The sequence below is a fragment of the Pelobates fuscus genome, chromosome 10, assembly GCF_036172605.1.
Source record: "Pelobates fuscus isolate aPelFus1 chromosome 10, aPelFus1.pri, whole genome shotgun sequence".
Classification (NCBI taxonomy): Eukaryota; Metazoa; Chordata; class Amphibia; order Anura; family Pelobatidae; genus Pelobates; species Pelobates fuscus.
The window spans coordinates 132,028,863-132,056,690 of NC_086326.1; the positions used below are offsets into that span (position 1 = coordinate 132,028,863).

Consider the following 27,828-nt stretch of genomic DNA (forward strand, 5'->3'; position numbering starts at 1 on the left):
AGCTGTTTATCCGTGTATCTTAAACAACTTATTCTGCAAGCTTAAATATATATCCCAAGGTTTACGATAACAAGCTCTCCAAGGGCTCTTCAACTGCTTAACTTTCCGCTTAAAAAAAAAAAAAAGCTAATGGAAGTATCTAAGTAGTTCATTATCCATCGAATGGTTTCACAAGGCCCGATGTCACGACTGCAGATTGGCAAGTATGAGAAAATGAACAGGTGCGGAGGTTAAGTGTGTTATTAAATGTCAGAATAATAGATTCAAGACTCAACATAAACAATTCTGCTGAATAATAAAAGCCAGTTACCTTAATGTGGTCACATTTATCACCTGGCTAATGTATCTGCAAAGATGGTGCTCATTTATCTCCCTTCTCTCTCTGAAGTGTAAGTGCCAAACCTTGTAGGTGTTCATTCCTGCTGGGGAATCTAAAGCTGTTGCAAGTATTTCTGGGATATTCAGCAATAGAGCTGAATTAAATAGTGTATTTTTGAGCGTCCATTTTAACTCTGACCAAAGTCACTGACTGCAGTAATTTTTCAGAGCGCCTACTTAAATTTATTTTATAAAAGTAATATGTTAAGTGCTTTCTTGAAGAACACCGCACAGGATATAGTTTTCAATATTTAATTTTTTGGCCTATAAAAATAAGGAAATTAATACTTATATAATGAATCTGTGGCCCTGTCAGAATTTATTACAAAGAGAAATTACATTAAACAATAGTACATTTTTAACTTGATTGATTTTTATTACGTTTCAATGGTTGCAAAGGAAAGTTGGAGATATTCCTAAAAAATAAACCAAATTATGGTTCAACAAAGATATGCAAAGAACAGTTCGGTGGTAGGCCATAGCACAAAAGGGAATGGTTTATAGAACTTTCAAAGATTGATCTCAGTCAAGTAATGTAAAATATAGAATATCCAATACATGCAAAAAAAAATAATTTTTGATCTCAGATTAGGCAGTTCCATTTTTTGTATTGAGACCAGGATGTATTATTAAAAAGAGAAACTGATGCTTTTTTTTACCTGACTAAACTAGCAAGACTTTAGACATGGACTGCTAAAGCTGCCTTCAATGGTGATCAACATAAATACAAAAGAACCCAACCAATCGGAATGTTCAAAATCACCTCAGCCGGTGGAATTCCTTCTGGGGGACGGCACTGGAGTAGTACTTCCTGTTCTAATGGGATCTCTTTGCCCAAAGGTTCTTGATCAAAATTCTTTCTCAAATCTAGGAGTAAGAGAAATAAATCAGATTAGGATATCTGAAATAATGGTTTCAAAACTGGTGGTCATAATTGCCATTAGAAAACGAATGGTCCGAAATTAAGTATGCGCAAAATACTGGTATATACTGTTACAATGCTTATACTACTTTATTTTGCAATTATAATGTTTAGGAATAACTGGTAGTCATAATTGCTATTAGAAAATGGATGGTACGAAATTAAGTATGTGCAAAATATTGGTATATACTGTTACAATGCTTATATTACCTTTATATTGCAATTATAAGGTTTAGAAATCAGATTTTAAATAGAGATTAGGACATTTGGGGACACCTATAGGTATCCTTTTCATTTGTTCCCATCAATAAAAAGAGGTGGTCAGTACATGGATAAGTGCTGTTGTTCTTGAACTATAACTCCCAGAATTCACTACATCTCCCTTAGCTAGTAGAGAACATTTATGACTGAACGATGGAGAATTTATTAAAAGTATCATTTTTTTTAAACAACATATTTCCATTACTGTGAGAGATTATTGTTCAGTTTGTTGTGATTTAAAACAAAGTTTTATAGCAGCTGGACATTTTAAATATTGTAATTTATTTAAATGTAATCCCCAATAAACCTCATACACTAAGCACCCATTTCTCTAACTCTATCATGGCAGGTGTTTTATGAAGTACTGTAACTGATTGAGGAATACTGTATTTTGCTGAGAACAGCACAAAACTATTCATTTATTTTCACGAGGTTAAGATGAAAAATATATTCGGCAGAAGCTTCACAGTATGAACTTGCCTTTAAGGAAAACACACTAAAATATAGGTTATTTTCTATAACCGATCAAAAGAAGATAGATAAATAGATATATAGATTAGATAATATATATATATATATATATATATATATATATATATATATATATATATATATATATATATATATACACACACACACATATATACACACACACACATATATATATATATATATACACACAATTTTCATATCTTGAAAAAGATTTAAGAATTAGATTGTTCAAATCTGGAGCATTTTTTTCCCCAAAAACCAACTGACAGTTAAATGTTATGGTGAGTTGTATACATTAAACAACTTGTGCTAGAAGGACCTCCGTTTTTTAAGAGGACCCCAGGAACCAGGGCAGAGAAGTTATTTTATATTGATTTAAAAAGCTTCAGCTGAAAATAAAAGGTGTGCAAGAAAATTAATTTTCTAGCGCACAGTATCACATAAAAAGCAAATTCATGTAGCTTCTCAAAATTTAGGTGTATCTCTATAATGGTTAGAAACCTGTTTTTCTGTGTATCCCTGTAATCATTATGCAACTGTTTTAATAGCCTAAACGCATTATTGCAGATAGACACTAGGTGGCGCTGCAGTCAGTATAATTATGGTTACAACACAAACCAACATCACATTGTTTTCTTTTAATATACATGCCATGCTATCATTTGGAGCTTGTCCCATGTTTCAGAGTGAAGCTCATCAGTAGGCCAGCATGCCAACAATGACCCACGGAATCATTTAACCCCTTAAGGACACAACTTCTGGAATAAAAGGGAATCATGACGGAATATTTCCGTCATGTGTCCTTGGGGCCTATTTAAGCTCTCTCTACCGATTTTGTGTAAAATATAATTGAAATTTGCTAGAAAACAAAAGACGTACAGGCTATCCTGACATAAGCTCTCCGACTCTTTGATGTTCCTGCGGAACTCCAGGCTACACACTGGCACCAATAATCTTCCAGTCCAAAGAGTTCTTCCACCTGCTGTCTGGAGACCTCGATCTGAACTTCTCGAACGACAAGACCTGAAAGATGAATCAAGATATATCACAAGAAATACAAACTGCTGCGAATACCAAAATGTGGTTTCATTTGTTGATGGGCGCATATTTTAATGTAACCTCCAAATTCAAATAAACTAGGTGTTCTCTTATATGTAAAAATGTAATCTTTAATAAAAAATACAACATTGAAAAAAAAGTCTCAAATTACATTAAATATTTATCTTGTAAAGAGTTTGTGTCATATTCATCTGCCACTAAGACAATCAACCAATGTGGACTTCAAGATCAATAAACTATGATGGCCCCCAAACCTTCACCTTCAACTCACTGTTGTGTTTACATACCTGTGACTTCATCCACCTTTTCTTTAGTGATATGTTCGTTCTGATTCACCCATTCCCCATTACATTTAAAAAAGATCTGGATGGCAGGGTTCGCTTTGCAAATAAGCTCCACCGGCTTATTCTTTACAATGTATGCATCTTCTGGTTCCAAGAGGAAATTTGGTAGAGATTCTGCCGGGGCTGATGGAAATGAATCTGGCAGAACATCACTGTATTCAATCCCTACAGAAAAACAAACATAAATTCAATAAAAATGGTGACAGCAAAAGTATCTTCGTCCATAGTTTAGGTTACGTTGACTGACGACTAACATTGTGTTTAAACCCTTGAATCCAGTATAGGTGGATGCAAACACGAGAAGAAAAAGAAGAAAAAAAACTATGTATAGTAGTAAATATTAATGGCAACACCAGTTTTAGAGCTTAAATCAGATGATAAATAATTAGTTCTAAAAGTGTGGCATTAAACATTTTAGTTTGGTAGTGATGTTATGTATTATTATTAGTGTTATATATATTGCCAGCTTATTCCGCAGCGCTTTACATTATTATTATTATTATTTTATTATTTATATAGCACCAACAAATTCTGTAGCGCTGTAAATTAAAAATAAAGCTTTGTTAAAGAAACACTGCACTGGCCAAATACAAAATAAATAAAAATTAATGTGTAGTAGATATACCCCAAATGAAAACATGCCTGTATTTAATATTTTTTTTTAATTGGGGGTACATCTGAAAACCTGCAGATCTATTGAACCAAATCAGGAAGCCAGGGAGTGTTATCAGGCTGATTTGCAAGTGTAAATTTCTATTACAATTACACTTTTTGCAAAAAATAAAAAATAAATTGTACACACTCCTAACACAAAGCATTTCAGGGAGCAAAAGTGCTTTATGGGTCTTGAGTGTTCCTTTACATAACCCCCCTTTCAATGCTGCTGATAAATTGGGATTTAATGAATGGGTAGAGTTGACTCAGACAGTAATACTTTGTAAGTGTATCAGTTATTTTAGAAAATGAAAAGTCTAAGCTATTGAGGAATGTCAGTGAAATGTTTTCCATAAAATCGAGATGCTATTTTTGTATACTATATCAATTTAGACAACTGTTTGAGTTTCGCTGGCTTGTGATCAGTTTTTAACGTCAGGTGGTTAATGAAACTAAAGTCCTAGAACATAGAATGTAATTTTGAAACGGTCAATAAAGCCTGAGGAGGATTTCCTCGAAAGCTGTTCATACTTTTTAGATTTTATTTTCTTACTAGATATATAATATTAACACTGATAACAGACTAATAGTCAGCTTTATAGCCTTTATCTCGTCCAGCTAGATACATGCAGTGATGCTGTATAATGTAGAAAGTGGTACTCATTTTTTTCCCCAAAAGTCTCAAGTCTACTTAAAATAACCTTGGTTTCTTTAAAACAAGACAAGACTGCTATTAAAGTTTAATGACTCCTAGAGAAAGTGCAATAATTAAACCAATTAATCACGAGTTTCCCATAAGGGGTGTCTTTTTGAAGCTTATGTAGCAAAACAATAACAAAAAAATCATTAGACGGATAAACAACGTAAAGCATGAATACCAAAACTTTGCATTTTTTCTAACAGAACAGGGATACCAATCGATCATTATTGAAAAATAGTGATCTAGTCAGTAGCTGGTAGTGAAATTACATATAATTTGCAAAATACAGGCCAAAACAGTCATGCCGGAAAAAAATCGCAGTTATTGCTAAATTTGGGTATTTTTTTCTAGGTCAGTAATGTTGACCTGCATTTTGTAGATTGGTTTTCAACCCAACGCAGATCACAGTTTAGTGAATAGACTGAATACCGGGTTCTTTGCTAAAGTAGGAATTGTCTGTGAAAAATGTAAAGTCAAAATAGACGCAAGGTTGACATGGAGATGTTTTTCTGTGTCGCTATTTTGGCTTTAAGTATGACATTCACTATAAATATCCGTCTAACTGTATAGTGTTTTACGGTGTTTTTATTTTTTGATTTATTTTATTTTTGAAGGTACCTTTCACACTGTAAAGGGTCATGCAAAGAGCAAGCAAAAATCTGAAGACTGGAAAAATTGGGGAGCAATCTACTGGTAGAACATGTTTCAACATTTTTTTTTTTAAACTGGGTTCTGGTCAAGAAACTAAATCACTATGCTGAAGGTATTTATGTTATAATGTCAACATTTATTTAAGACCCTGATTGTTCCACTCTACTTATTAGGAGACGCTCAGATATTATGATGTTTTAGCATATCGAAAAATGTGAAAAATTGTCAGATCAGGCAAAACGGGCAACGAAAAAACGTGGGCAGTTTCGATGACAAAAGGTCATCTAAGGGAAGCTAAGGGAAGCTAAGGGAAGAGAGCAGGGGCACTTGCTGGCTCATTTAAAATCCATTTAGGAAAAATGTACTTTATCATTCCAGTTTTAACACTACACGAAGAGAAAGCGGCAGGACGTTTGTCATAACCCATTAGCTGCTCTTTTGTAAACGATGAATTAAACTCCAGGCTAATTTCTCCGTCTATCTGGGTCTTCCCTGCTCTAGCTGTCACTATGTCTGCGTACCGATTGCTGCCAGATTCCATTATAAAACTGTAATTTTCTCAGCAACCTACCAATTGTACTCGGACACGAGGTAATTAGAATGTACAATACTATCCTACTGCCCTGATGCCAGGGAGTGATTTTCAAGTAAAAAAAAACACCATACGGTTTCACACAGTGACGCATTTTAATCAACAGGAGGTAAAAGATTGAGGGGGTGGGTTGTATTTTTTTATTTTTTTTTTAAATCAAGTTAGGTGGCAAAATTCCATAGGACACTATCCCAGTATGCATTTAAGAAACTAGCTAGAGCCACATTTTTAATGACCAATGAAAAGACGAATAGGCTATTTTAAGAATATAATGTACTTTCTCAAAACCTCAGTTTAGGGTTCAAAATACACAATAGATATATATTTTTTCTATGATTTGCATAAATATAGCTCCCCGTTAAAAGGATTGGGGTCTTCTGTGTAAGAAAACAATACAATTGAATAATCTCATTATACATGGGACTGCAGAAGTTCTGTGGATTTGGTTTGATGCTTAACCCCTTAAGGACCAAACTTCTGGAATAAAAGGGAATCATGACATGTCACACATGTCATGTGTCCTTAAGGGGTTAAACTTGAATACATCATTCAAAAATGTTTGTAGCTTTCAAAAGCCGCTTCCTCTAAAAGTTGCTGTGAACAGCATTTCTCAACAAAAGTTTGGGTTTATTCATGAGTGTTATAGGTAGACTAGACAATCAATTTTCTAAATATGGGAAAAGTATCCATCTTGGCTATTATGGCTTGAATCAGGCCTGCCTTTTTGGGCGAGTGGAGTTGTGTGACTGGGCCTAAAGCTGTGGGAGATGTGAATGTATGGCTGCATTGCAGAACCTCCTGTTCCGATATTGGCTCTCACACCCATGGGGCCCACAAAGTTCTGATGTGTTAGAGGGTATAGGCATGTGATGTCACATTCTGGCACCTACAGCCTTTAAAAATTCCAATGGGTTTTAAATGGTAGTCTCTTACTACCTCAACATGGGTCACAAGGAGAGCAGCCGATCTTCTGACGGTCCTCCTTGCATACCTCCCAAGTGTCCCTATTTAGGATGGACTGTTCCCATTTTGGGCTCAATCGTTCTGTTCATCATTTCTTTACTAATGTCCCTCTGTTCTAGGAGCTCCATATTGTTGGTGTGTATAAGAGCAATAATACAGTAATGTGTCTTTAAATTGCAATAAATGTGTTTAGAAATCAGTTTGTTTAAGTACGTTACATTGTTATAAATTACATTTGAGCTGCATATTGTTATAATTTTTCAGAACACTCACACCCCTCTTTATTCATTTGAAATGTTAAGAGTTATGTCCTTGGACAAGTAGGAGGAGAGGGAAGGATATTGAAACTAATTGTGTTTTAGTAATATTATAATAAAAATAGTGAGTTAGTATGAGTCTATAGATGTGTGGTAATTTGTGTCTTTATGTTAATGTGAGTCATACAACTGTCAGTGTGGCTGAATGTCAGTGTGAGTCTGTGTATGAGTGCCAATTTGAATTGGTGTATGAGATAATGGTTATGGTGCTGTGGTGCATTACCGTACGTTTTTGTTAAACCTTAATCCCACCACAATTGCTTAAGGAAGTTCTCTCTTAAATGATTGTATGCTATGCTGAAAGGCTTAATTAAAATTTGGTACATCTAAATCCTCGTCTACCCCAGTGCTCACTTAGCTTCTCAAAATTTGTGCTCACAACAAAAATTTTGGATGGCTAATGAAAAAGCGAACGCCGTAAATGATCCCCAGCACAGGATGTAATTAAGGGTATTGGGGAATCACACTGATTTTTGTCAAAACGTATGCAGACTGTTTGACAAAACTGACGTGACTTTAACCATCACCACTTAGCACCATACCCACTGCAACAAGCTGTAGTAGTTAAGGAACTTGGCGTGTCCTTTTAAGGTTTAGCATCTCCTTATTTTGCATTAATTTTCCTCACTCACACAAAGTTAATATGTTTCTCTGATTTCAGCACCGAGGGATTGCTAAACAGATGGTAGCAATGTGCTTGAAAATCTATTTAAGTTCCTAAGTATGGGCTACACGCCTCTGAGCCTCAGCGGGGTTTTATTTAAACATTACTTTGCAGTCACAATGCAAAACACTGAAGCAAAACTATTATATTGTAATTTTAACTTCTATTTAAATTAATGGATTGGCTTACACTCCAGTAGTTTGTGATTGGATAGACCCAGAGTTATAAATCAATCAACAATGAAGCAAATGCAAAACAATAATTTGCATCTTGCATCCATTGTGTACATTTTTCCAAGATTATTGGGAAGACTTGTTTACCACTCGTTAGCTGTGTCCTGCAATAACAGTAACTGTTAGACGTGTGCATTCGGTTTCAAGTGAATTGCATTTTGTCTGGATTTCGGATGATCATCAATTTGTCCAAAATCCTGAATTCCAAAACACTGTATGGACAAATCATGAATCAATCAAAAGGGACCAACCTGTTTGTTTTGGAGTTTGGAGTTCCTTACAAAATAATTTTGATTGATGTAAAAAAACGGTTAGTGGACAGTCATTAAATGTTGATTTTATCCACGGAATGAAATAAAACAATACATTTAAGCAGATTTCTTCAAAGCAAATAAATAAGTCCTCCCCATGTATGCTACAAATACGTTTAGGGTCTCTCCTGATATATATCAGATCTATCTATCTTTCTACCTCTCTTTATTTCAAGGTTGTAGGCTAAGGCCTTCCTGTCTCAGTATGAGCTGGGTTTATAACCAGAACACTAAGCCCTGCCTGATATTTGGTGTTTACTAAAACTAATGTCTTCCTTTAAAATAGCATAGAACAAAATCTTTTAACATTTTACAGTTTGCATACGTTCGGTGGAGCATCGTGACACCACCTCAAACTTTCTGAACTTCAACAGAGATGACATCCTGGTAAGAAAGTAGGATACAGGAATGTTGGCTTCAAACATGAGTTGGCTCTCTTACAGAGAGTAATTCCTTATTTAGCCTTTATTGTAATTGTATCACTCATTTACTGTACGTAAAGTTATAGATCAGGTTTATGACCTTTTCCAGAAAAGAGCAGAGAGTAAAGAATACACATGGATGTTGAAGACATTGTACATACTTGGCAAGTATACTGCCAGGGGACAGAGTTGGTGTGGTGGTGTGCCAGTGACCCAATTTGTCTCAATAGTGACACACATGGACACAAAATTAGAATGCCACCTTGTGTCGCATGAGCAAAAGATTGACAGGCTATTCAGCAAGGTGGCATAAATGCCAATAAAATTGCTTCGTGCAGCTGTGAGTTTACAAAAAAGAAAACAAAATTTGTGACTGTCCTGATGGAATCAGGACTGCTGGTAAGTATGCTATTATCCATTCGACTTTCATTTACTAACTTTAAATAAATTAAAAACCATAAATCAACATTTGTGTAGACACACAGTAAGCCTCGATGAAAATTACATAAACAGCAGTTGTTTATTAACTGGAAAAAAAATAGTAAAATATGCAGTCTTGTGATGAAAAAGGTGACTCTGCGTTTGCTGGGTCATAGAGCACTGCATTTACTGTTTTTTTTTTTTTTACTAGTTTCTTTATCTTAATTACCACCATCTGTTAGGAATGCTCTAGTTGCAAATCTATAAAATATTCTCTTATGAATAAAACATTTAATGCTTATATGCTCCCAGGAAACTATTTTACGCCTTCTATGCTATCAATAGGATAACCCCCCCAAAAGTCCTCCATTTTTCCTTAAAACTCTGTAATTTGCAGAATTGTAAAATAGTCTGTGAGAATTATCTGAAATTATTTAAAGCTTTGGAGAGGTATAAACCTATTTTTTGCTTGTTGACTCATGGGAGCTAATCTTCTGCGCTCAACCCTTCAGCAAAGATGGAATTGTATCACACACAGTTGGAACTAGCTGATGTCAGGCCCACAGTGCTAGATGAAGCCCAGCCAGGCACTTCCCTGCTGTAATGCAAGGTGCTGGCCTGTCATCAGAAGTTTATGCTGCAGATAAGCTAGGCAGTCCTAGGTTTTAAAATCTGACCTTGCAAAAAAAAAAAAAAAACACGAAAGTTAGTCAGATGTTTGGAGTAAACAGAATTCCCATCACCTATGCTACATTTATGAACCAAAAGACAATTTACAAACCCATTTAAAGATTGTGCTATATTTGTTTTTGAAAGATTTTGAGGAAGTTCCTTGTACGGCACACGCATTAGTATCTCCCTTCTCTGTGCCCTCTCTGCATATTGCGTTCCAATGTACTACTTTGAGTTTAATATTGAATATCTTTACAAGATGGAGTCCGGTACTTTTGTCCAGGATGTGGACCCTATATTGTGGAGGTTTTTTTTTATTCTCTAGTATTTACAGTACTAATGCACATATAAATTAATGACTAAAATACCCTGAGTTGTAAAACTGAGGTGGTAAAGTTTGTGTGAGAGTGATTTATACAGATGTATGACAATCCAGTGTAAGATGCTGAGGAAGTGTATCGTATAACACTCTTTTCTCTATTCTTTTGCCGTTTTAACCACCATAATGTTATTTAGAGTAACCTATCTGAGGATAGAAAGCAATTTTTATACACGGAAAATAAATGTCAAGTGTTTTTAACGTGAATACTGACTGGAGTGCGATTCTATTCAATGCACTGTGGAAATTAGATAGTGTTGCAAGTGGAAGCGTATATATTACACCGTGGGAAGTATCCTCTAAGTACTGCACTAGGGTTAGAGTAATAGTCACTGGTCTTCCTAAGGAAGTTAACATACATCAATATTGGTTTATGGAGTGAATGTAATATAAAACATAATATATTTAAAAACAACAAGTTATATTATTTAATAAGACACATCAAACACTTGTTCTGACTTGACTTAGATATATCAGGATAATCCAAGCACCATAAATATGTATGCTGTTTGCATTGGTAACAACACAAAGAGTACCTCGTTACTCTGTGCATTAGAGTCATATGCCCTCTCACCTATTTTGTGATGTCATAGGGGAAGCAATCTTTCCCCTGACCCATACAAGATCTTGTACGATGTAAGCATACATTGCTATTGTACTCAGTGAATTCTATGGGAAACCACACAATGTTCTACATGAGAGCTTGTATAGCGGATTGCATATTTATTTATTACTGGCATTTATAATGTACCAACATATTCCGCATGGTTTACAATATTATAAACGCATGGCATTTTTTTTTCCCCCCAGTCACCAGAACCTTTTTACTTCATTCTGAAAGCAGACAGGGGAATCAGACCAGTGATAGTCACTTGTTGCCAACGCTTTGAAAAATATTTCCAGATGCCAATATTCAAAATTGAAACGTCGGCAAAATGATGACCACTTAATTTAAGCTTGGAAATTGCTAAACAAAACAAAGACTTACGACTTGATAAAATGTTTATCCTGTACTACATGATGCGCCAAAGGCAGTGCGCTGGTTACGGGGACTTGATAAATACGTCCTGCTGTCTGTTTCAAAGGGCCATTTTTCACTCCTTTCAACTCCTATCCTTCATAAAAAAAAATATAAGCCGAGTAGAATCGACTTCCCGGAATACACCTACCATAGTCTGACAATAAAGGAATGTTTAGATAAAACAGTCCGTGATTTAGTGTTTTTTTCAGTATGGATTGTTTCTATACAAAAAAGTCCAACAAAATTAAGCCAGGCGAGACAACCCCCCAAATATCCAGATCCATGGGTCCGCAAAAACAGATTTGCACCCCTAGAGACACCAACCCCGATAAAAAGAAGGCGACTAATGGAACAAAGAACAGAAATAGGGGAACGAGAGGAGGGCGAAACACTGTGCTAACAAAAGAAGTTCCGAATGAAAGAGAAGTAGGAATATTTAATCTCTCAAAACATAAGCTAACAAAGGAAGAAACCAGGTTATTAGGAAAAGGCCTAAAATTTGCCCCCCAAAAAAACCCCAACCATTTTGAATTATTTATGGATATTCAGAGATTCTTTAGAAAACTGACAGTTAAACGTTTTTTTCAAAAGAAAGGGGAGGACAATACAAGGCCCAATCCTATTAGAACCAATTTGGAAAATGCTACTCTAGAGAATGTGGAGAGTGAACCTGTAATAATTAATTCCAATCTGAAAACAAAATCAAAGTTTTTTCCAAATTGGGACAAAGGGGACTATATTCCAGTTTTTTGTAGTATGGTGTTAAACGATTTTGAAAAACTCAAAAATAAAAAAGGTAAAGAAAATTTATCCCCAAATGAGAAAAAAGCAATAAAAAACCTAAAGGAGAAATTAGATATTGTCATCAAACAAGCCGATAAGGGCGGGGGGATTGTAATTATGGACAGAGAGAAATATTTAAAAGAATCGAACAAAATTTTGAGCGATATAAATACTTATAAAATTTTAAAGGAAAACCCGAGCAATATATTTAAATCAGAGTTATATGCTATATTATCCAAGGCATTAGAACATAAAGTAATTACAAAAATAGAGTTTGAATATCTTTACATCGAGTTTCCAAAATTGGCAATTTTTTATCAATTGCCTAAGATCCACAAATCCCTAGAAGATCCCCCTGGAAGGCCTATCATCAGCGGTATAGACTCCCTCACAAGCAACATCTCTGAATATGTAGACATTTATCTACAAAAATATGTAACTATGGCAGCCTCCTATGTAAAAGATTCAACCCAAATGATTAGAGAACTAGAAGGAATGGAATGGAAAGAGGACTATCTATGGGTGACTATAGACGTCACCTCATTGTATACGGTTATCGACCACACCAAAGGTATAGCTGCTGTAAAAGAGGTGTTAGATAGTGATGACAAAATGTCGGAAAAACAAAGTGATTTTATTTTACAATGTATTAATTTTATTCTGTACAAGAACTCCTTTTGGTTTGAGGGGACACATTATTTACAGGTCTGTGGTACTGCCATGGGCACCAGGTTTGCCCCAAGCTACGCGAACATCTTCGTAGCAAACTGGGAAGAACGATGCATTTGGAACAACAACCCTTTTGGGGCAAACCTGGTGCTCTGGAGAAGGTACATAGACGATGTTTTTATTATTTGGAAAGGCGATATCAGTACGTTTCACAATTTTATGTTTTATGTTAATGCAAACGACTATGGGCTAAATTTTACCCAAGAAATGGGAGAGAAACAGATCAATTTTTTGGATCTAACCTTCTTTATAGAGAAGAATAAAATTTGCAGTAAGACCTATTTCAAACCTACAGACTGCAATAGTCTGATTGAATTTTCTAGTTGCCATAACCCAACATGGCTACGTAACATCCCTAAGAGTCAACAAACTAGACTATTTAAAAATTGTACTAATCAGCAGGATTTTGACAATCAAGTTCTAGTCTTAAATAAAAGATTTTTGGATAGAAATTATCCTAAAAGACTACTTGAAAAAAGTCAAGAGGAAGTGAATTCCAAAAAAAGAGATGAGATCCTAAAAGTAAAATTAAAAACTAGTACCCAAGAAGAGAGAAATGTCTTTGATATGGCATTCATTACCAAGTATAACAATAAAGCAAATAAAATTGATAAAATTCTCAAAAAACATTGGCCGATTCTATTACAGGATATGTACCTTCATAAAACATTACCAAAAAAGCCAAAGATTGTATATAAAAAGACTGATAGTTTAAAAACTATTCTAGCCCCTAGCCTGTTGCCGAAAATTAAGTTGGAGAATAAAAAGGAGACTTTTTTAAGTAAGAGACCTATTGGTTTTCATAGGTGTGGAAATTGCAGTACCTGCAAATTCCAAAAAAGAACAACATTAAATTTCAAAAGTACAGTTACAGGTGAAAACTTTGCAATAAAACATTTTATAACTTGCAGTAGCAAGAACGTTGTTTATTTACTAGAATGTGTATGCGGAATGCAATATATAGGTCGAACTATCCGCAAATTGCATGAAAGACTCTTAGAGCACGTAAATGGTATAAAGAAAAGAAGCGAAAAACACAGTGTACCCCGACATTGTAATGTTTGTTCTGTTTTTTCTTTGAATAATTTTATCTGTATAGGTATTGACCTAGTCGTTCCACATTGGAGAGGCGGAGATACTACTAAAACTTTGGCCAGAAAAGAAACAGAGTGGATCTATAAAATGAAGTCTTCTACCCCCCTGGGTCTGAACACAGACCTAGATATTCTGGCTTTTATGTGATACACCGTACTAACAATATGATCGTTTACATTTTTTTACATTTAATTTTATATTTATTTTTATTTTTATTTTCATTTTTATTTTTATTATTTTTATTTTCATTTTTATTTTTATTTTCATTTTTATTTTTATTTTTATTTTTATTTTTATATTTATATTTATATTTATTTTTACTTCTATTTCTATTTATTTTTATTTTTTATTTTTACTTTATTTTATTTAATCACATTTTAATTTCTTTCATATATATTTTTTCATACACTGTTGTTTATTTTTATTTTTAATTTTCTACTTATGCATTTGTTATATGTATTCGTTATGTAAATGACGTTATTAAGATTAGTGTTTCATTAATTCACACTACGAGAAATAACCTCTCTTATAAGTACATTTATCTTTGGTCCATATTATGTTTGTGTAACCACTAAGGGGTTAACGGAATCAAAATTGTTTTATCTTACTTATTGCATCTCACAATTTGTTAGATTGATTTATGTATACCATTTCATCTAGGCTGTAAAGATTACTGCAAATGCAATATACACCCAACATCCAAATAGTCTTTGTAGTTAATGACTAAGATATTAGTCTCCCACTTTATTTGCTAAATCTATTTTATTTGTCAAATTTGTGGTAATCTCTAGGTTCCCTATAATGTTGCAAATTAGGCACACATGTGATGAGTTTAGGATCACTTGTAACTTCAGCTATGTTACATTGTGTCCGAATACTCAGTGCCAATAAAGTTTTGTGCGATCAAGATCTGCCACGCATGCGCATCGATGACTTCCCGAAAGCTACTGGTCCTCGAGGGTACCCGTAGCTGAACGGAACTCCGTGTCGTTGTGCGCATGCGCGACGGCGTTTTTTGGCGCGAAGATAGAAGATTTCCGAAGATTTAAAAGAGAAGCCGGCTGAGAAGTAGCAGCATCCACAGCTCCTGAGGAAGTCCCGAAAGGCGCGGGACGAAACGCGTTGAGCCTGTTTTTCGTTTTTACTGCAGTCCAGAGACCGCCCACTTCACCATCACGATTACACTAATAAGCAGCAAGTATATTCAGCCCATAGAGTCGCGACCTAGGGCTTTTTGGCAATATCTTTATACTTGTGAGCTAGTGGTTGGTGATTGTGGCTTTTAATATTGGTCTTGTAATTGTACTGTTTTACAATCATGAATTTTATATGAATTGTTATTAATAAATTTGTAATTTTTTTACACTATATTCTTTTTGTCCCAGTGATTAGCGCCCTCAATAGGGGAGACTGATACTCTCCCCTCCTCTATTTCCTTGTTTCTCTTCCTACACAAAGTGACAAGTCAGCCTCCGTAGAAGGGTCCAGTAATGATTTTCCTTTGGCAATATGCCCAAATGAACATTTCATCAAATCAGGGTTAAGGTGACCTGTCCCAAAAAATCATTAGCACCCAAGGACATCAGCAGCCATCTCTGGGCAAATCCCATTGCTGGCACAAACCTTTATAATGGTTACCTGGTGATCAGACAGCCTTTTTTATATTATTTGCTAAGCAGTAAGGTTAAAAAAAAATCTCTAGAGAGTTCTACACCATTAATGATTTTTACAGATTGTAGAAAATATTTCTAGTCGTAAACAGAACGTAACATTCTATTGCTTTAAACAAATTGCGTAGACGGTACATGAAGTAAAATACACTGTTATTGTTAGGGTCCCTTTAAGTGGCAACTACATGACTGCTACGTTTGTAGGGCAGATTGCTCATTTACAACAATTCAAGGTGAACTATTGGCTCAAACCCCACCGAACCTATACTTTTATGCAACTTTACAATTATCTTTATGCACAAACAACGGGAGTCTACGTTGGATTTTGATTGTCATCATGAATGGAGCTACCACAAAAAATAGCACTCAGGGCTTTGAGTTACATCATTATAATAACGTTTTTGAAATTATAGTGGCTATGTCATATATTTTGCGAAATCTACGGGTTTAGCATTAGTTTAGTTTTAGGTCTTATATATTTTGCAAAATGGATTCCATTATATCAGTATTGAATATAGAAACAAGGATATAGTATGGTACTTTTTTTGTTTCTAAAAGACAAAACCAGTGTTTGCACACATCTACTTTTTCCTTACACATTGCTACATGTAACTCAACTGCTGACAGACCTGGGATGACCTTATCTGTCAATCAATATACATCTGTCAATCAATATACAGACAATTAACATTCCAACAGTGCAACCAGGAACACAGCACCATAAAAAAAACAGTAAGCAATGACAGTTCTGCTTTAAAAAATGTGGGAACCCTTGACGTCTAGATTAGTTCTTATAGATATTAATATTATTTATAAAGCACCCATAAATTCTGCAGCGCTGTACAATGGGTGGACTAACAGACATTCAATTATTTATAGCCAGACGAGTTGGACGCACAGGAACAGAGGGGGTTGAGGGCCCTGCTCAAATGGGTTTACATGTTAGAGGGAGTGGGGTATGGTGACATGACAGGTAAGGGTAGGGTAGAAAACTAGGATGCTGGGATAGTTTTCACTGAGGGCTTAGTGTTAGTTTTAAATTTTTGTTTTTGGATGACAGTTGTAGCAGAGGAGGTAATATGTGGGGAGAGAAAACTATTACCAGTTTTGAATGATTTATTGAAGGAATGGAGACTGTGTAAGAGTCTATGGGAGCAGAAATGGGAGTTCTACGGATACGGGGCAGCACTAGATAAGTCTTGAAGTTGAGTGTCAAAGGAGATAGTACAAACAGAGGATAGATGCAGGTCTTTGGCGAAGTGTAGGGGCCTAGACAGGACATACGTGTTCATTAGGGAAGATAGGTAGGAGGATTGTTATGCAAAGTTTTTTAAGCAAGTACCAGAATTTAAAATTTAGTCCTGTATCTCATGTGAAGCCAATGTAGGGATTGACAGAGGGAAGAGGCAAGGAAAGTGTGGGCAGACAGAAAGATTAGCTTCACCGCCACATTCGGATATGGGCTATATATAATTTAGAGTGCTTTACAAATGATATAAAAAGGACATAGATGGGTTTTTAGACAGATGGATACATAATTGGAAACACTGATTCAAAAGAAGTGGAGAACCAGATCTGTGGGTTTCAATCCAACTCCTGCAGAACCTCCTACAAAGTGCTATGGAAGACCATTTATTAAGAAAATAAAGTGTAGGAGAAAATACAACAGTGAAAATATAAATGCGTAGATAATATCTATATATATTCCATGGCAACAAGTCTACAGTGAATCATATAGGAAATAATACAATAATGTATACATTACATTACATACAAAATTTGAATAAATACGTCTGATTAATAAGGAGCAAGCCGTTTGGAGACACGAATGCTCAAGAATGCCTACAGCAAAGACAAGGTGAAGGTGCGGAGAAGAACATCTAGTAGAGTTAAGACGGTATGCTGCATATGTAGTTGGGACAGGTAAATATTTTTCCCTTACTTGTATGGATTGCTTTTAAATGCTACAAGCTAGGAAGCAATTTACCGGGTGTATATGGCATTTAAATTTGGACAGGAACGAGTTACAAAAACATGTCATTTCTATTTGGTTTGCTATGGTTGTTTACACAACAAATGGATGACACACAGATATCAAGAAAAGCTTATTTTTTAACTGCAGAGAAAGAGAGACAATATAGTCACCTTGTACTAATGTTCTTGTGATTACAAGGGTGACAAATAGATACACAAGATGGCCTTGCAGAAGCCGCCCCCAGCTATTTATTGACCAAATAGAATTACACTTGAAAAAAAGGCATCTTTGCATTGCTCGTCTGTATATTTGTATGAAATTATCCTGTCTCAGACACCTAGCAACCCCCGGCACAGAAGTTCAAATATCTATGTATGTACAGTGTTTCAAGTGTTTGTCTACTGTTTTCACCTTTATTATGCAATTTGGATTTAATTTCGCTACAGTTTGGAGTTTAACCCTTTAGTGACCAGACCGTTTTTCAATATTCTTACCGTTAAGGACCAGGACTGTGTTTACATTTCTGTGGTGTTTGCTTTTAGCTGTAATTTTCCTCTTACTCATTTACTGTACCCACACATATTATATACCGGTTTTCTCTCCATTAAATGGTCTTTCTAATGATACCATTATTTTCATCATATCATATAATTCACTATAAAAACAATTCTAAAATATGATGAATATTTTTTTTTTTTTTAAAACACACTTTTTCTAACTCTGACCCGCAAAATATGTTACGCATCTACAACCGCCAAACAACACCCATGCTAAATAGTTTCTACATTTTGTCTTGAGTTTAGAAATACCCAATGTTAACATGCTCTTTTTTTGTTGTTGCAAGTTATAGGGCAATAAGTACAAGTAGCACTCTGCTATTGCCAAACCATTTTCTTTTCAAAATTAACTAAAGTTACATTGTAACACGGATATCTGTCAGGAATCCCTGCATAACCCTTCACATGTATATATATTTTTTAAAAGAAGACAACCTAAGGTATTAAACATTGGGTATTTTTACTTTTCATGTAACCATTTACCACCAATCTATGACAAATAAAAAAAAAAAAAAAAACAATTGGTGATTTTTTTTGGCACACATAGCAGTTTAAGAATACATGTACTGAGAACGTTAAGGGTTACTGCCAAAGAACACCACAAAATCAGCATTTATATTAGTTTTTTTTTTACCAATGATATCAGTTTAATACATTTTATAGCTCTAAAACACTTATATTTGTGTAGAGTAATGTCTTGTAAAAAAACAGTACCCCTTAAGTACAGGTTTTATGATGATTTGGAAAGTTACAGGGTCAAACATAAGATTTGCCAATTTATGTTTTTGTAAATTGCTATTTGCCAGATTGGCTATGTTGCCTTTGAGACGGTATGGCAGCCCAGAAATGAAACTTAACCCCACCATGACATACCATTTGCAAATGTAGACAACACAGGGTATTCAAAATGGGGTATGTCCAGTATTTTCAGTTTGCCAGATTGGTTTGCTGGGTCTATGTTTCCTTTTGAGACCACATGGTAGCCCAGGAATGTAAATTAACCTCGTCATGGCATACCATTTGCAAATTGTAGACAATCCTGCTTATTCAAAATGGGGTCTGTCCAGTCTTTTGTAGTAGCCACTTAGTGACGAACGCTGGCCAAAGTTAGAGTTTTTATTTATTTTCTGCATTTATTTAAAAAAAACTGCACTTTTACTGGTGATCTCATCATCGTTATAAGTTTTACTTTTGAAAACACTCATATCTGTGTTCAGCAAAGTCTCCCGAGTATAACAATACCCCCGATGTAAAAGTTTTATGGTGTTTTGGAAAATTACAGGGTTAAATATAGGGCTTGCCAATTAAATTTTCTGGACTGTCTGCCTGGGTAGTCAGGCAGGTCCCTCAAATTATAATTAATAAAATCAAATAATTATGTAGTAAATAGGTAAATATATATGTAGAATGTGTGTATCCCATTGTACAGTGCTATGGAATTTTGCTGGCGCTATATAAATAATAAAATTATATATAATGTTTATTTTAATTTATATTATATATATATATATATATATATAATACATGAGTGTGTGTATGTATATATATATACACCCATACATATACGTGTGTGTGTATATATATATATATATATATATATATATATATATATATATACATACACACACACACACACACACACACACACGCTTTTATTTCCTATACATGTATAATATATTATAATTAAAAGCATTTTATAATATATTATACATATATAATGCATATATATGATTTCATTATAAGTATTTTGAGATATATGTGTATATATCTCAAAGTACACTTATAATGTAATCATATAAATGCACTATATATGCATAATATTTAATACAATGTTTTAATTATTTTATAATATATTATACATATAGAATATATGTATAATATATATATATATTTTTTTTACATTTTAGGTTGTTTTCAGGCAGTCCCCTTGCTGGCAGCTCTATAGACTCCTATTGCGGCTATGTGATCATTGTGATAACTTGGCCCTGGAGTGCCGGAGAGGTCGGAGTTGCTGCAGGGGGAATGCTGGGGTCTCGGGCAGTCCCCCCGACTGGGATCGCCTCGGATCGCCAGTCCAGGTGACTACAGGGGTCATTTTTGCCGCGGATGTACCAGGCACGTCCGATGTCGTTAACGACTGGTACGTCTGCGGTTGGGAAGAGGGGTTAATGAATAAACCCTAGAGTACTCACCTCTCACCTTCCTGGATATGCATTGGGAACAACCATAAGTGTTTCTCCAGTACATTTTCTATGATGGCTGAGTTCACGATAAACATCTCTTAGTGTCCGTGGCATAGATACACACATTAGAAGAAAGGTATATAGTCATGACCTAAGCCATGTATTTTCCTGTATTTTCCTAATAAACATGATATATGCTATCACAGATATAATCAGAATTAAAAGCATTTACCTCCTTAAAAAAGGTTTGACCTCTTTTACTAAAGTGTCCCCCTGGACAAATATGGAAGGGGGAGCATGACTGCTGCCCAGGATAGTGGGATGGAATAATGGGAGCAACAATGTTGCAAAGGTGGAAGGACTTATAATGGGGGAGCAGGGGAGGAGACTTACCAGTCAGAAGGAGATTGGCATACACCCTGGCTGAATTTCCCACCCTCCCTCCCTGGTTTGTGTTGTTGTGTGCTTGGTGGTTTCTCGTGTGTTTTCTCATTGTCACAGCTGGCGGTTTTCCCTGGACAGCGGAATCGAAAAAGAAAGTAGTATGACGCAAGGTCACCTTGGGGAGACGACAGTCGACGCAAGGCTGATGGCTAGTGACGGCTGTGTTGGGCTCTTGGAGAATAAGGATGGAGAACTGTCTGTTGGGTCCTCACCCAACAGCTGCAAGGAATTACGAATTAAGAGTTTTTACTGTTTAATAAAGGTGTCCAGTGTATTATTGGGTCAAAAGTGGGATGGTATATTGGTCAGCAGTCATGCATTTTTGAAGTCTATGACGTTTTGAAGCTCTAAGCAAACTATCGCCATTGGTTAGAACATTCGCAAAAACCATTGTTATATTTTGTAACAAACACAGTCCATGCAGTTTTAGCTAGATTTGTTTGCCCGATCTGTATTAATTGAGTGCTGGTTTCTTTGAGATTTGGGTGAGGAAGTTGAGGATCGCTCCTGTCACTCCATGCACACCTGGCTGTCTGTCTGTGTTCTCTATTCCCCTGCTAATCTAGGTGCTTTGTAGGCCAGAACTGACACTGATTACAGACACTTAAAGATATATTACTCTGTTGAAGCTTGTTGTGACATCCGCCTGCGGCCAGTTATTATACTCCCTTTCCTGTGCAATCATATTTTTTTAACAATAATTATTTTTGTAATCCCTTTGCAGCCAGAGGCTTTTACAATGCAGAGCCTCGCAATCTATACCTGACCTAAGAGAGACATGCTGCAAAATCCGCACATCATGTTTACTAAGCACTCCGTTTGTGTGAAACACCTTACACCACTCGTTCTCTGGAAAGTAATGTGTTTTATGATAAACTATAAAAAGGCGTTTGTGTGCTTGTTACAATGAGAATGTGCAGAACAGATAATCATAGGGATTTATAGAAACGGTAATTAATACTAGCTTTCTGTCTACGTCTAGGGGGTTTCTAGTTCACTCGATTAATGCAGCAATCCTCGTACTGATTCAAACCTCAGGGGTATAGGTTTTATTCCTGGTAGTGTCACAAAACGTCAATTTAATATACTAAAATTCAGATATAGTGAATACCTATAAAAGTGAATTTCACAAATTACATATTTGGCCCCGAAATTTAAATTTACTTTAAAATCACGCTCAAAATCTTTTGAATAAAGTAGAGATCAGACACAATCGTCATTATGAGGTTTATTTCGAATTTGAAAAACCCTCTGACCAAAGTGATCCATTGTTACTAACAAGTGTTACAAGAGTCCCTCTCTTGCTGGAGTGCTTAGACTAGTGCACGCCAAAAAAAAGTGTGTTCGGTTGGTCTGAATTTAGTCTATGTGGTGGTTTAGCGCAGACGACTTTCAGATGACAGACCCCCCTCCCCCCTATCAATAGTTTATTTTAGTTCAGCACCATAGCTGGATCTCCAAATTGTGAATCAAAGAAAACTGTTCATCCATTGTGCGTGTCTTTTTCTTGTCATACGTTCATATGGTGCTTCTGTGTTACGGAATTGGGATGACCTAATGAGCAATATAAATTTTGCCGAATTAACCTTTGAAACCGAATGCACAAGTCTAGTTTTTCCCTATATCAGTACTGCTATCATCACAGACTTTGTAAAATACAAAGAAAGAAAATAGAAATAGTCTCAATATTGTTTCTTGATTTTCCAAAATAGTTTTGAACAGGTCTATGTCTTTGAACCCACTGCAGGAATTCTTTACAGCTTGTAAAAGTAAACTTGTCCAACTGTTTGGTATAACTGGACTGTAAACCTGCTCTGTCTCGCTCATCGAAAAATTTTGAGTATTTCATAAAGATAAAATCTTTATTAAAGGAACACTATAGTGCCAGGAAAACAAACTCGTTTTCCTGGCACTATAGGGATATTAGGTCCCCCCCCTCCCTCGGAGCCCTCTTCCCGGTGCCCCCTTACCTTAATCTAGCGCTGGGCTCCCTCGTCGCTGGTGACCTCTCCTCCACCTGCTGGCGTCAGATCCGAAAGCGCATGCGCGGCCAGAGTCGCGCGCGCATTCATACCGCCCATAGGAAAGCATTACTCAATGCTTTTCTATGGACGTCCAGCGCGATTGAGTATCGCGGAAGCACCTCTAGTGGCTGTCAGGGAGACAGCCACTAGAGGCTGGATTAACCCTCAATGTAAACATAGCAGTTTCTCTGAAACGATGTTTTCAGCTGCAGGGTTAAAACTAGAGGGACCTGGCACCCAGACCACTTTATTGAGCTGAAGTGGTCTGGGCGCCTATAGTGGTCCTTTAAATACTCATGAAGACTGTCATTAAAATTCCGATTTAGTAAAATGATAATCATAAGACAAAAGTCCATACTTTGTATTTTGGTAAATTATTAAGTTGACAAAAAGTGTAGCTACCATTGTCAGGTTTGATCCTTCTCACAGCCATCACTAGTGACGGCATTATATCGCTCATTACAAGATAATATTAATGGAGGTTTCGACAGTCGCTGAAGAATGAAATAGTTGGTGCCCGCAATGGTCAGCATCAGATAAGTATAACTTACCTTTGCTGCACCACCTAGCCACTGCTCCCCAAGTGGCAATGTCATGCCAGAACGTGCGTATTGTACCCAAATACGGAGTGTTTTTTTTAAGTTTGAAGACCTTTAAGAAAGAGAATTACTTTCAAATACCCATAAAGTTAGTGTTAGATTGATTAATGTGTCATAATGTTGTATATGACAAAATGGCATTTTCACTTCAATGAAAAAATGTAAACTAGTCTGTATTACGGCAAAATAAAAGATACTATATAGCCTCTAAAAATGTTATTACCTCCCAAAAGTTAAACAAATCATGATGGATATATACAAAAATAATAATAAAATGATGTGTAATTATATATTTTTTTCTTTGAGTTACCCCCATACCAATCTATACATAACATTGTTATTTATGCCCACTATGATCCCTTTTCAAGTAAATGTTTAAACAAAAAGAGTTTGGCATCAGATGGGTAGAATACTCAAATATGCACATTCTGAGAATGTTATTTTTATGATTTGTCAAACTGCGCAAGGTGGGAATAAATAGAACCTTGTTAACAAAAGTAACACCCTAATCAATGAGACGAACGGGACGTGAAAACGAATATTCTGTAACTGCAGTCATGTCACCAAAACCAGCAGGTATCTGTCAATACATTTACAAGGACAGCAACTGATGCAAACCGCATGGAGCTTGTCACAATCGCACGGTCACAGGTTTCAGGACAAATTACACGCAATCCACACAATAAGCATTTCAGCTTCTCTGATTGTCCAACAGAAATTCTCAGAGCTCCATAGCTGCTCTTACCTCTAGAAATCCAAGTGATTCTTCTATTATTTCTCAATTATGTTTAAGAAAAGGTAGAGGGAGAAAGTGAAATAATGGCTAGCAATCTTTATTAGCGTCACAGTCGGCACAGCTCCAGAGTTTCTCTCTCCCTGTGGCTTCGGAAAGAATAGATGAGTGCTATTAACCTCCGCACTCGGCTCTCGCTGCCGTAAATTGAATCGGCCTGTGTTCTGGCCCATGGCAGACACAATGCTTCCACTTCCCCTTTTGTCTCATTACGCCACAAATAAATGGCAGAACTTTTTGGGCATTATTATTCTTATTATTTCTCTATCGCTTCCTCAATAAGTATTTGTTTCCTTATTGTATCTGTAGACGTTAAAGTTGTTCTAAAATCTGAAATGGTTTTTAATTTTCAGTAGATAAGATTAAGCATATCATCTTAATACTTTTATTGGTAAAGCAGGAGGTACGGGAGTATAACAGTTAAATATGAAGGGTATTAATGGCTGGTACATTTAACCCCTTAAGGACACATTACGTGTGACATGTCATGATTCCCTTTTATTCCAGAAGTTTGGTCCTTAAGGGGTTAAGGAGAAATTTGAATACCATGTTTTATTTTTATTTTTTATATCTATTTAATTATTTTGCAGTACTTTGGAAATCTCTTGATATCAAGAACTGTTGCCTAGTTCTGCATTAACAGTAGAAATAGATGTGCGAAAAGCTGAACTTGAGGCTTTTTTTTTTTTTTTTTTTAACTTAACCAGGGTCATGCACTAAAGTCATGCTAGCGGGAATTAAAAAGTTAATTCAAAGTGAATTTCAAATTTAAGCCAAAGGAGTCATAGTGAACGCATAGCTGATTTGGTGATTTATTTCCAATTCCCATCAGTAAATAACTCTGATCAAAATAGACATATCTTTGTTATTCAAAAAAGAAAAAAAAAAACACACGTATAAAAACATTCACTGTACATACATGTGTACAAAATTATTTTACAGATGTATAGTGGGTGTACAAAAATTCAACAACACTAACTGAAATTGTCTCTCGAGACAAACGTTTAACCCATGATAAATCATGCCAGACCTTTCTTCACTTTTAATAAACTCTTAATAACCACAATATCAAAGTGCCCAGGTATAGTCCAGATTTTGTGAGATGTATGTTTCCTTCCTAAGATTTGCTGGGGGGAAAAAATAAAGCTTTAAATCCTAAAATGTTTCTGGGGATCCTGGGGTATTATTTTTAAATAAAATTAGCATTTCTGTAGGATATACTCAAGATTACACTGCAAGATGATGTAGCTGAAATGTACAGATAAAGAGAGCGATTTTTTTGAACACATTAGAAATAAATGGCTCTTTAAGAAGACCATCATTATGAAGAGGAGAAGACAATAAATGGCTCTTTAAGAAGACCATCAATATGAAGAGGAGAAGACAATAAATGGCTCTTTAAGAAGACCATCAATATGAAGAGGAGAAGACAATAAATGGCTCCTTAAGAAGACCATCATTATGAAGAGGAGAAGACAATAAATGGCTCCTTAAGAAGACCATCATTATGAAGAGGAGAAGACAATAAATGGCTCTTTAGGAAGACCATCATTATGAAGAGGAGAAGACAATAAATGGCTCTTTAAGAAGACGATCATTATGAGGAGGAGAAGACAAAGTACCATATGGTCATTCCAAAGGCTGATATATCTCTTGAAAATTTCAGAAAAGGTAAGAAGAAAGTTTATCTGGACACTTAGAAAGAAACCAGTGACAACTTTTAAGGAACTAAAGGTACTTATGGACCTCTACCTACAGTGTGCATATTCCCCACATGGGGTAGAGTTGCAGAAAGGAAACCATTCATCACACAATTATCATTCAGGCGAAGGATGTGTTCAAGCACTCCCAGGATACTCATTATACACACTAAAAATATTTTCAGTATTTAAGAATCCTACTGATATTTGCAATATTCAGTCAAGCATTGTCTTTCTATTACACTACTTTAAAATGCAGACACTTTTTTTGAATAGTGAAAGTCTAACTCCTGAGATTTTCAACTCCTATGTAAAAATAATGGTAGTAACAGTAAGCAGGTTGGGAAATATAACACTGAAGATAGATTAGTATTGCTTAGAGTGATCTCAATGAAGTGGTCTTGGTTTAGTAAATACAGCAATGTTATGATTGCAAGGTTAACACAGCTCATGGGTTGCCTTCCCCTGTTAGAATGGAGTCACTCGGTTCTCAATCTAATTCTCCGCATAAATAGTATTTGATTGGCACAGAATCGTGTTTTGCTGCGCATGTGCACTAGCCTCCCAAAGCTTTCCAAAGGGGAGCCATCACCCTTGATGATCCCAGCCAGGGAGGAGTTGGGGCAGCAGCAAGATCAGTGCGGCAAGGCCGTAAAGGTAACCAAAACAGGATACTTTAAATTTGCTGTTTAAATTGTTTAAATTAAAAGTGATTCTACTCAACATCCCGTTGCTAAATGTCTCACAACTAGCTAAATATTATTTTACGATTACAATTACTTGGTCGTATAATTTGGCGGGAATTCTACGAATGCAAACAGAAATGATGTTCATCTACACACAATAACAACTACTTTTCTCAAATTCTATATAATAAGTAACTAAATTGGCAACTGCAACTTTGAAAGTTAAACAGGAGCCAGAAAACGTGTTTGGCTTAAGTCTTTAGAATTAAGATGAGATTGGCTCACTGTTGCAAAGGCTTTCCTGGAAGAAGCCTAACTCAGGGGGTGGAGGTAAAGACAAATAAAAAAACAAATAGGAACAAGTAAACAGAATAAAAGATTCCCGCAGCTTTTTTTTTTCTTCTTTCTCTCTTTTTCCAAATGGCTGGTACAATGTATGCTGTGCCAAGGGATAGGAAGCAGAGGATGCTGGGAAAGTCGAGGCAAGCACAGGAGGGTACCATGCTGGGCACATTTATCATAAGAAATCAAAACATCCTTTCATAACCAACCCAACACTTTCCAAATTCATGCCAGACAGGCCCACCCACCGCATGAGAACCAAATTGCATTGTCTCCTCTCAGCTGACGTTCACAGTGGGGAGAAAGGAAAAATCCATTTATAGTGAAACCTTTCCCTTCTGCATAAATCCATTGTGAGCAGCAGGATTGATGGCTCCGAAGCTTTTTTTTTTAAAAAAAGAAAATGTTTTTAAATAATGCCAGGTTAGGAGATTTAGAAAAAGTAAATATGCAGCGAGAGGGTTTCAAAAGGTCTTTTGGTTGTTGTTTTTTTTTTTGTTTTGACAAAGTACAGATTATAAATGTCATGACAGGAAACTAAAATGCTAATTTTTGCAATAGTTTAAAAAAAGGCAAAAAAAAAAAACCAAAAAAAAAACCCAACTTCTTTCCCTCAAAACTGAGACATTATAATTATTATTATTTGTAAAACATTTATATTATTTTACTTAGAATTGTTCATAATAAAATACATAAGATGGAATTTGCTGTTATGTTCTGTGCTGACTCATTCATTTACAACAGAAGCATTATTTTGATTTTTTTTTTTTTTTTTTTTGCAGTTTGCAGTTTG

The 27,828-nt window shown here is 35.6% G+C and overlaps 1 protein-coding gene across 2 annotated transcripts in view; it reads right to left on the reverse strand.

Annotated features, from left to right (window-relative positions):
• Window positions 1-27,828, reverse strand: part of UNC5B (unc-5 netrin receptor B) — a 183,389-nt gene that overhangs the window by 33,508 nt on the left and 122,053 nt on the right. For both annotated transcript variants that reach the window (XM_063435343.1, XM_063435342.1), the window contains exons 2-4: window positions 3,400-3,621; window positions 2,933-3,076; window positions 1,142-1,245 (exon numbers count right to left, since the gene is read on the reverse strand). In XM_063435343.1, coding sequence (XP_063291413.1) covers window positions 1,142-1,245; window positions 2,933-3,076; window positions 3,400-3,621 — 470 coding nt within the window. The remainder of the gene's footprint in view (window positions 1-1,141; window positions 1,246-2,932; window positions 3,077-3,399; window positions 3,622-27,828) is intronic.